The 11191-nt window shown below is 43.1% G+C and overlaps 1 protein-coding gene across 2 annotated transcripts; it reads right to left on the bottom strand.

Moving 5' to 3' along the window:
* Window positions 1–279: 279 nt before the first annotated feature.
* ZNF281 (zinc finger protein 281) lies at window positions 280–8973 on the bottom strand. 2 transcript variants are annotated; one of them, XM_072733444.1, is made up of 2 exons: window positions 8859–8973; window positions 280–8636 (listed from the first exon to the last, which is right to left on the bottom strand). In XM_072733444.1, exon 2 carries the CDS (start codon window positions 8616–8618, stop codon window positions 5889–5891), a length of 2730 nt encoding a protein of 909 aa, XP_072589545.1. In that variant the 5' UTR covers window positions 8619–8636; window positions 8859–8973; the 3' UTR covers window positions 280–5888. The 2 variants fall into 2 exon arrangements, with proteins under 2 accessions (XP_072589545.1, XP_072589546.1); XM_072733445.1 differs by having other exon boundaries at window positions 280–8632; window positions 8859–8958.
* Window positions 8974–11191: the final 2218 nt, after the last annotated feature.

Raw genomic sequence — 11191 nt, forward strand, 5'->3', positions numbered from 1 at the left:
TTTATACGCTGCTCTTGTACAGTTCTCTTTTGGTGGGTTGGGGATGCAGATTCAGAGATTTTGTCTTAATTCCTAAATTCTGTGCATTTTCACTTCATCACATGACAATAATTTTGGCCGCAATTGTTTTGATTTAAAAAAAAAAAGTTATTTACAATTCTCACCAACCAATGGAAGCTGCGTGATTTTATGAGTTACTAAAGAAAAGATTTAATATATAAACACAAAGATTAGCCATCTTTTTCCTAGATTGGGAATGTAAACAGAAGTTCACCACAGTTGTCTGTTAAGTTATTTATTAATTGTTCCACAATAGTACTAAAGTTCATACCAAACCAAAGTACCTAAAGAAGTCTGAACTGAAAGAATGACGGAGTAAGAACAGTTTTTCCAAGGTCTCCTTTACCGTTCTGATTAAATTCTTCAGGACCCCTGTCAATATTGGGAGTAAACCTGTTCCTTTCCTTCTCCTATTCTAACATGTTCCTTACCTCCCTTAACACACAACCTCTGCCCATTATTCTTTTACTCCCTACAAACACAGGAAACAAAATTTTCCCCTTGGAGTATAAGATTCAAATCATTAACATTTTTTCTCCAGCTGTTTATCTACATTTCCCAAGAGATACCTATCTCAACATGTAACAACATACTTTTTCAAGGCTTATCTTGCACAGGATATTTCAACCTAGCTAGGCACACTCAGGCTATATGAAGCAGAGGCTTATGTTATTAAGAACTCGGTATTATTCTTTCTGGGCAAAGAGGTATGGGTTGGTTGTGGGCTTTCATTTTTGTCAAGATACATGCTTATGTGGGAAGCTACTCCGGTACAAACTAAAGGAGCCCAGAAGATGACTGCAGTTATTTATTATACACTGTTAACACATTTTCTTTGTTGGTGGAAAATACTGAACTATTGTCAAGTCTAGCATCTCTATGGTACTTATTATCAGATGAGAAACTGTGCAAAGAATTATATTCAACTCATTATTTGGCCAGCTTATCATAAAACTTTATGGCCTTCTGTAACCTAAATGTGTTCTGTATAAATGCTAGGTAACTAATTAAATTGCATATGAAGAAACTTTAAGTACTCAATTATCAGATGCTTTTTTTAGTTTAGGTATTGATTATAAAATAAAATTTCAATATTTAGGCAGTCTTCTAAAGCAGAGATTCTCTTTTTCAAAGTTTATTTATTTATTTTTAGTAATCTCTCTAGCCAAGGGGGGCCCAAACTCACTATGGAGATCAAGAGCTGCATGCTCTTCCCACTGAGCTGGCCAGGTGCCCCAAGGCAGGGATTCTTAACCTAAGGTCCACAGGTTAAGAATTTTTTATTGGGAAGGGTTTTTTTTGGGGGGGGGGGTTGCTTTTTTTGGGGGGAGCAGTGGCGGGCGGTTCTTGTGAGCATAGAGACTGGCTTGTAAATCTTCATGTGCAAGTATATTTCTAATGAATTGCGGTGGGGAGATATCAATTCTATCATCAGCTGCCCAAGAAGTCTGTAACCCTAAAAAAAGTTACATAGTTTCTCCCCTAAGGTGAGGCAAAGGCTCATTGAAAATTTAAATAGAATCTACCTGTTGGTCACTCATATGCAGTCAATTCTTTTTTAAAAAGCAAAACAGGCACAAAGAAAGTAGAAGTAACTTAAAAAGTGTAGGCCCTCTTCATAGCTCAATCTCTTTTTAAACTCAGAGGATTTGTTTTCAAATTTTTTGATCAAGGATAAGGCAACAGAATTCCTAGTGCTGTCTTCATGCTAATGTTCGAGTATTCAATTAAGGAAGGTAAAAGAACAGGCGGAACAAAACGATTTCCCTCAAAATCTGTCAGGAACTCTTTATCGTCTCATAGAGGGTACGAGAAGGTTGGCAAACCAACACAGGTCCTCCTCCGTGGGGAGGGATCCCGTAGCAAAAATATTCACGGAACATTACTGACATAACCTCACACGTGATGGTTGTGGATCATATCATAGCACTAACAAAGGAATCTTGCATCACACTTTAAAAATTAAATCCTGTCATTGTGGATTAGAGAAAACACGAAGACCATAAAACTCAAGAAATGATAGTCTTCAGATGTAGTTTACTCTAAAAATAGAACTTTGAAGTTCAGAAGCTTATTTTTCTTGGGGCAAGTTCTTCAGTTTAACGAGACCTATGAATCTGGAAACTGAGGATGAGGCCACATTGCTCAAGCCGTCACCCAGTTCAGGCTTACATACCACTAATGACAAGTAACTACAAAATGCCAGACACAGGGAAGGAACAAGAGGTAGAAATACTTGGATCGCTGTTCACAATGTGAAAACAACACTAAAAATTTTAAGTACAGGAGCGCCTGGCTGATCTGGGGGTTGTGAGTTCGAGCTCCACACTGGGTATAGAGGGTACAAAAAAAAAATTTTTTTTTAAGCACAGACTTTTATTTTCACATATTTCACATATTTCAGTTCTTATTATTGAATTACCACACAAATTACTGAGCAGCAACTGCTAAATTATGGTAGTCCTCGTCCTGAATGTACAGCGACACAACAGTTTCCTACTTCATATCCTAACACCTTAAACGTAAAAACCTTAAATTTTAAAAAGATCATATTCAGATATGAACATTCCGCAAACCGAAACAAAGGAGAGGGAGGGTAGGTGGGAAAAAAAAAAAAAAAAAGAAGAAGAAGAAGAAAAAAAAAAGTTAGGGTTAACCTAGAATAGAGAAGTCATCTGTGCAGAGAAATCAAGAGGTGAATTTGAATGCAGAATCAGTGAGATTCTGCTTAGCAGTCTTATTCGAGAAAATGACCAAATCTAGGAAATGACCTTGGCAAAGAAAGAACCAATTTACTTTTCCTAATCATGTGGGCCCAGGAGTAGATATTTCTCTTACAGAGAAAGCCATGTTTATGCCTAATATAATTTATCATTTCCCTACAGTAGCATCATACGCCAAAAAAAAAAAAAAAAGCCCCCAAGGTTTCAAAGACCTATTCCACCCTTTAGTATTTTTTACTCCTTAATTCAACATTTATAGCCACTGAATTTCAAAGCACAATTTTCTCATGATCTTACATAGCCACTCACAATTTTTTCTCCATCTTTAAAAGGCACTTTCAAACATCTTTTCATCTCCAATATTTAAATGTCTTACCTCTTTTCTTCTGCTATCTATACCTGTAGCCTTTTCAAACATGGTTAAACTATGACTGATACTTTTTTTTTCCTACTAAAAACACTCAAGGACATTTTTGTGTCATACTGTTATCTTATTACAACGTTTTCGAACCAAAATGGATGCATCTAGAACCAAAAGATACTGGATTCTGATTTTAAATGAGGCCTCAATAGACAGTCTCTCTGGTATAATACTTAGGATAGGTAACCTAATTTCAACAAAGCATGTTCTGATTTACATAATATTAATACATTTCTACCCTTCCATATAGTACACCTCAAACACAAAGGAAGTAACCAATTTTTCAAATAAAACAAACCTAGAAATATGAAACACTTAAGCTAAAAAAAACACACAGTAAGAATACAAGTCCCTATATTGTAGGTCATACCACTGACGTGAATGCTTTAGAAAATGTAGCTAATTTAAAAACCTGAAAAATGTTACTGGATATTAAGTGATATCTCCTTTCTTCAATTTTGTGATTAACAGGTCTTTTATTGGTAGTAAACTAGAGCAAACAATCAGAATAATACATATGCAGTATTCAGTACACACAATAAAAGTTAAAGAAATTCAAAACCTGTATAAAACAAACACTGGAGAAAAAATCATACAGTTTAAGAGATACAGTGGTAAAGGTCCTCTCCATCCTTTGATTACAGCTTGTACTCTGTACCCAATAGAACTTACCGCACTTACCAAAATAAGAAATACAGACTTTTTTTTAGTATTGAGTGTAAATTTAAGAGGATTAAACACATTTTCTAAGAATCTTGCAATGACAAATAGGTGACCCTTTAGCTGGTAAGCAGACTCAAGGGAGGAAAAGTGGGGAAAGGAAATTAACTAATATTTTGTAACCATTTTTAATAATTTCTTATTTTCCAAACACTGCTTTCATAACAGAAGTGTTTTACACTTGCACAATATTAATTACTTTATTATACATGGAAGCCTGTGGTAGGCTGATTACACAATAAGACTGCAAACAACCAGTGGTACTTTTCTGACGTCAGAAGAGTACATAAGACTGAAACATCACCAAAAGTACATAAAAAACTCATCAGCATAAACATCAAAGTACATTAAAAAATATAATCAGGAAAAAAAAAATACAATTGCTAAAAAGTGGTTTAGAGCAGAGCTACTGTCTCATCAGTAGCCTCAAATGGCAATTAGCGTTCATAGCAAGTTTTGATGACTTTACAAGACCCCTGTACAATACTGACTAATGCACCCTTTTAAAATGTACATTAAAGGCTGCAATTTCACAAAGAGGTTCTGATGTCATTAGTAAATGCAGACACTCTTACCTCTCGCGTTAGCAATGTCACTAGTTGGAATTAACAACCTTAGTATCTGTAGCTCAGGATAGGTGGGGCTTTATTATACATGGAAGTCTGTACGGGTTTTATTTTTTTAAAAAGGTATGTGGGTTTGTTTTTTTTTTTTTTTAAATCCTACTGTTTAGTATCTGAATGCCATAAGGCATATAAAATGCCTAATGAATTACCTAATGGAATGTAAATCATTCTAAAATTGAAACTGTCTAGATAGAAGAGGGAACAAGGCAGGCTCAGAACTCTAAGAAAGAGGGTAGGTCAAGAACAAGAACAAAAAAACAGAAGTGTGGGTGACATGTAATAACACAGACAAGAGAACAATATGTTAAGCCATGTATAATAAATAATGCATACCCCAAATTTCAGAGAATTATGTAATTCCAACTTGGGTTCTAATACTGGTACCAACCAACCACTCGGGTGTCAACACTGCTGGATATCATAACTTCTAATGGAACTACAGCCTTGTTAACAGTTGGGATAAGGAGAGGGTGCTATTTTTTTTTTTTTTCCGTCTTCTTCTTCTTCTTCTTCTTCTTCTTTTTTCTTCTTTTATTAAAGCTATCATTCCAGGCTTTGATCAAAGATCCAAGAATATTTGTTCTACCAGGCTGGAATGAATGGTTTGGAAGTTCAGAGTACATTTAAAAGCTGCAACAAAATATAGGTAGCCAACATCTCAGAATTTTGGATCAGCCTAGATGGAGACAGCAATTTGAAATGTTTTCGATCCCTTACTTAAAAATGATGAAATGTGTATCATGATGCCCAGATAGAGCAATTTGAAATGTTTTCGATCCCTTACTTAAATGATGAAATGTATTATCATACTATCTGTAAATTGGATATTCCATTACAGTGATAACGTACAGAATTCCCATGCGTTATTACACTTTCCTGAGAGTAAAGCAATTAGAATAACCTTAATCCTAGCAACAAAGTTTTTTTTTTGTGTGTGTTTTTTGTTCTGTTTTGTTTTTTTTGTAGGGTTTTTATTTTATTATTTTGGGCGGGGGGGGGGGGGAGGCTTTTTTTGTTTTTGTGGTTTTTTTCTTTTTTTTTTTTTTTTTTGCATTTAAAACTTTTGGGCTATTCCCTGACGATCTATACATGTAAATTTGATTGCTAAACATTGTCACTTTGAATGTCAAACTATTTTTTAATCTATTGATTTTGATTTAAAAATCATAATACAAACAGAGCTAAAATCACGCTAACAAAATAAACTAAATATGAAAAGTTGCATTGAAAGGGCATTACATTATTCTTAATAGGATCGTGTAGAAACATTCCAATGGCAGTGTTCTCAAAATAAAACAAAATTACATTAGACCTCCAGCCTGGTCACTTTTTGGGACCTTACCTGTAACTTTGGCTGGTGGGCGTCTTTACTCTTGTACTACATGGCTCACTTACATCAGACATCATGTTTGTATACCCTGAGAAATCTGACACTGAAGTCCTTACTCTATGGTCCACTTCTCCATTAGAGTTAGTGATGAAGGTCATTGGCACCCTGCTGCCCGACTTAAACTGAGAACCAAACGCCTGTGCAAAGTTCTCAATCTGGTACGTTGTTCTAGGCTCTATGTCTTTCTGAGGATCTATCTGGCTAGCTAACTCCTGAGATGGAATCTGAAAGCTTGTTGAGGACTCTAAATTTTTCTGTTGTTCCTTCTGGCTAGTCAATTTCTGAGATGAGGACTGGAAGGCTGACGAAGTCTCTAGATTCTTCTGAGAATCTATCAGATCATCCAGCTCCTGGGAAGGTGTTAACTGCTGATGTGTAGCATCCAAAGCAGATAAATAAAGACCTGGTTGAGATCCAAACAACATCCCAAAAGGAGGCTTTGGCAATGAAGATGGCAACACTGAGGTAACAGATTGGCCGAAACCACACTCCAAAGGAGATGTAGTGTATATCTGTTTTTCTGGAAATAAAGTGTGGTTGTGGAGAGGTGAAGACAAACTGACAAACTGGAAACCGTGTCCAAGAGTAAAACCTGCATTAGTGGATTTTTCAAAAGCCTGTTGGAGGTATTTGGAGTATTCTTGCAACATGCTCGCCTTATCGTTTGAAGGTGTTTGGGTGCCTGGGCTCAAATTTTCTTCCTGAACCAATTCCGAGTGTTCTCCTGAGGTGTGTAAATCCACTCGCGGTTCCGCTATACTGAAAGGATCCTCTTTCTGGCTTTCCGATTTGTTGGAGTACTGATCCAAAATACTTTGTAAAACCTCGTCGGGAATTCCAGACTTGTCATGACAAGACTTAATTTCAGCATTGAGAGCCGAGGAGTCAATGAGGGACAACGGGGTCTCATTGTCCAAAACACTGACACCTGCGGACTGAATGACGGACTGTTGGGAGACCATGTGTCCTACGTTTATAGAAAAGGCACTGTTGCTGCTGGCAGTTGGTAAGTATCTTCTTTTCTTTGAAAACTGCATGGCATCATCGTAAGTACTGCTTATCTGACCTTGTTTGCCACTGGTACTTTGGAGAAGACTAATGGTCTCCACGCTATTATTCGATACGATGCCAAGCGAGCCACTGGGTTTCCCAGACAAGGACTTCTGTCCAACCATGTCTGGCAACGGCGACACAAAGTTAAGGTAGTTTTTATCGGTGTTCTTTCTGCTTCCTTTCTTAAAGATCAATTTTGGCACCCTTTTCTGCAGTTCATCGATACCGGTGCCAATTATGCCTCCACTGGAAGACACGGTAGGCATTTCTACGGAGTAACTCTGCATGTTTATGTTATTTGAAATCTGTGATTCGCTCGTTTTACCGGCCTTATGTTCCTTGCTCTCGACAGCTAGGCTTTTTGACTTCGTTTTCCTCCTCGAGGAGCTTGTGTTTCCCTGAGACAACACAGCCAGGTTACCCATACTGTTATGGGTCGACGACCCAGGTTCCGCACTCGCGGCTCCTTTAGCTATGGCTTCGCCACACGTGCGCCTGTGCTTCAACAGCCGGTCAGTCCTTGAAAAATACTGTTGGCAAGTGTCACATTTGTATGGCTTTTCTCCACTATGCGTCCTCTTGTGTCTCTCCATGTGGTACTTCTGGATGAACTTCATGCTGCACTGATCGCATCCGAACGGCTTCTCTCGGCTGTGGATCTTCTCGTGTCTCTGCAGCAGGTATTTCTGGATGAAGCCCATACTGCACTGGCTGCACTGGAAGGGTCTCTCTCCGGTGTGAATGAGGACGTGCCTCCGCAGGTGGTAGGAGCTCCTGAAAGCAGCACTGCAGTGGTCGCAGATGTGAGGTTTCTGACTTGGGGAGAGGACGGCGCCTTCTCCGTCTCCGACCAGGGGAGGTTTGGAAGATGCGCTTGGCTTCCTCTTGGCTTTGATTCCCTGAGATTCTGGCTTTGGCCTCTTTGCCTTTTTGACGGTAGTGTCCTGCTTTGGCTCCTCGCCGCCGCCGCCGCCGCCGCCGCCGTGGTGGTGGTCGTCAGTCCTGCCGGTGCCGCTGAGCAGCACGTCGCGGTGGTGCTGGGCCGGCTGCTGCTGGGCGTGCTGGTGCAGAATGCTGAGGTCCTGGATGACGCCCCCGTCGCCGCCTCCTAGGCCTGCAGGTCTCTCCTCGGCCCCGGCGAACAGCCCCCCGTAGTGGTGGTGGTGGTGGTGGTGGTGGTGGTGGTGGTGGTGGGGCTGCGGCTGCTCCTCGGGGTCCGCCGGCTTCTCCTGCTTGATGCTGACCAGGGACTGCAGGAAGCCCCAGGAGGTCCTCTGCGAGGGGAAGGCCGCTGACGCCGACGCCGACGCCGCCGGCTCCTTCTTGAAAGTCATGTCCGGGGCCGGCGGCGGGGGGGGCGGCTCGGCGGCCGGGGCTGCGGAGGTCGCGGAGGATAACACGCACTGCGGGGGAGGGGCGGCCGACCCCGCCGGCCGGGTGAAGCTGGCGACCGGGGGCAGCCGGTGGTTGAACATGACCATCCCCGGGGGGAAGGTGGGCTCCATCTCCGCCCTCCTGCCGCCGCCGCCGGGACCGCCGCCGCCGCCGCCGCCGCCGCCGGGACCGCCGCCGCCGCTGCTGCCGGGACCGCCGCCGCCGCTCAGGAACCCGCCGCCGACTTTCATGCCCCGGAGGAGGCCTGGCTGCGGAGAGGGGGGCAGAGGGGACACGGAGGAGGGGCTGGGACCGGGCCCCGGGCGCCCCGACCCGCCGCGCCGCGCCGCCGCCCCGACCGCAGCGCGCCCCGCGCCAGCTCCCAGCCCGCTCGCTCCGGCCCCGGCTCCGGCCCCGGCTCCGGCACGCACGGCCCCGCGGCCCCCCCCGGGCCTCGCCCGCCCCCGCCCCGGCCCACCCGCAACACTTACGGGTCCCGCCGCCGCCGCCGCCGCCGTCGCCTCCAGTTAATAAAAATAACGCCGTCCTCTCCACAATGGAATTAAAAGCCTCTCCCGGACTGCGCAGGCGCGGCGCGGGGCCTGCCGGGAACGCTCACCCCGGCCGGAGGGGCGCTCGGCGGCGCCACGGCGCCTGCGCCGCGGCTTCCGCCCGGCCCGCCTGTCAATCACTGGGGCGGTTGGGCGGAGGGGCGGTCCCCGCGCTGCAGGGGGCGGGGACTCGGAGCCACGCCCCTTTGCCCCCCTCAGCCCCGCCCCGCGAGAAAGAGGCTCGCAGGCGAGCCGCGTGATTGGCGGGCGGGACCCCGCGGGGGCCGGCGGGGGGGCCGGGGGGCGCTGCAGAGAAAAGAGGCAGGCGGAGCGCGGAGCGCGGAAGGGGGGGGGAAACTGAGGTCCCAATGTTGCAGGAGGCCGGGGTTCGGGGCCTTGCAGTCCGGTTGTAGGATCAAAATCCACAGCCTGCAGTTGGATGACCTAGGGCGCTTTTGGTTCTACCTGAAAGCAGCCAACTTCAGAGGCTCCCAGCATCCGTTAAAAAAAAATTAAAAAAATAAAAAAATGAAAAAAAGAACGAAAAGAAATACATAAAAATTAAAAATTAAAGAAATAAAAAGACTGCGCTTCTGTGATTCGTTTGCAGACCTTTTTAATGATGGGCGTGCGTCCTTTGCATTTACAGGAGGAGCCTGCTTTGCAGCCGCAATACAGGTACCGTTGCAAAAAAAAAAAAAAAAAAAAAAAGTTGTCTTCTTGCCAACCTACCTGAAGGCTACTGGAAAAGGAAACCGCGTGTAATCCAGGGGCAGCCGCCCTGTGGGACACACCTACACACACACACTCCGTCATCATCGGATGCTATTTAAATGCCCGCGTACCTAGTCTGGCTGAGGAGTCTTTGCCGCGTGGCCCTGCTGCCCAGCCTCCTAGGCTCCTTATAAAACGCGCACTGCTAGGCCCCGGTGTGATCTGTGCTGGGATTCACTCTGCGCTCCCCGAGCAGAGCAGAGCAGAGCAGAGCAGAGGATGCCGAGAAATGCCTGCAAAATTACGAATCTTTTCCTAAGGGAAATCACAAAGGAAAATCTCGAAATCAAAAACCAACAAAAATCAGACATCAGTGCCTGATGCACACAAAGCACTCCCTTGCATAGGAAGCATGCAGAAATCTAAACCAGCCTAAGCAAGACTGTAAATCACAGATTTTTTCCCCCCCTCAAAGAACTAGGTCTATGACAACAATTTACTTACATAGTATACTTTCTAAATGAAATGTCAGGTCAATTTTCTAGCTAAACAACTTCTCATAATTAAATCATCGATGACTTCTCGGAGAAATTTCACCATTGAAACCATAAGTACTATTCATTATTCCTAATGGGCCTCTCTTAGCCTGCTCAAAAACTTAAGAGATAATAATGTTTAGTGGGCATTTTGAGGTGAGAAATGATACTTTTCTATTTCCGTGCAATTACACATGAGCATTCTGCTGCTTACACTGTGACGCTGTAAACCATCGAGTGTAGTTAAGTGTTAAAAGAAAGACTGAAAATTCAAAAACTTAAGGCAGTAGTAAAATATTAGTCAATGCCTATGAGAAATGAGGCTGTCCCTTTATTCAGGGTGTCAGTGTTTAATGGTAAGCTGGGATGCATATAAGCCAGTCCAAGCATGAAGGGCAGTAGGACACTCATCTGAAAAGCCAACTTTGTTCCTCAGTTATCAAGATAAGAAACCTGTCATTTCTCTCATTCACTGTCAGCCTTGAGATACTCCAAGCCGACTTACCTCTGTGTTGTGTACCCCATATATCAGGAAGATGAAGAGACCCTGTAAAATAAAATGGAGGGAAAAAGCTGTTAACGCTAATCATTTCAGCAGTAGAAATACCTGAAATAAACTTTCCTGGGAACAGACAAAAGAAGACACACTTCATCAAGGTCAATTTATTTTTCTATTTTTCAACATTAGAAGCTGTACCTTGAGCATTTATAAGGTAACATACCAGCATATCACTTATAGTGGTTGTGCTATTCGATTCTCCATAAATAGAAAGTAAAAATACCATTCCCGGTACATAGAATATTAATTAGAAAAATCAATATGCCAGTCTCTGGAAGATAGCTGGGTAATGAAAAAATTAAACTCAGAAAATGTCATCAAAGTAATCACAGAAACAGCACTCACCATCAGTATTTCAAAGCACTGTTTTAGACTACAGCAACTGGAATATATTTGTTACTGTCTTTGAGGGGGTAAAAAAAAATTTTTTTTAATTAGAACAGCTAAAAGGATAAACTTGGAGT

This window comes from Vulpes vulpes, chromosome 13 (assembly GCF_048418805.1).
Source record: "Vulpes vulpes isolate BD-2025 chromosome 13, VulVul3, whole genome shotgun sequence".
In the NCBI taxonomy this organism is placed as follows: domain Eukaryota; kingdom Metazoa; phylum Chordata; class Mammalia; order Carnivora; family Canidae; genus Vulpes; species Vulpes vulpes.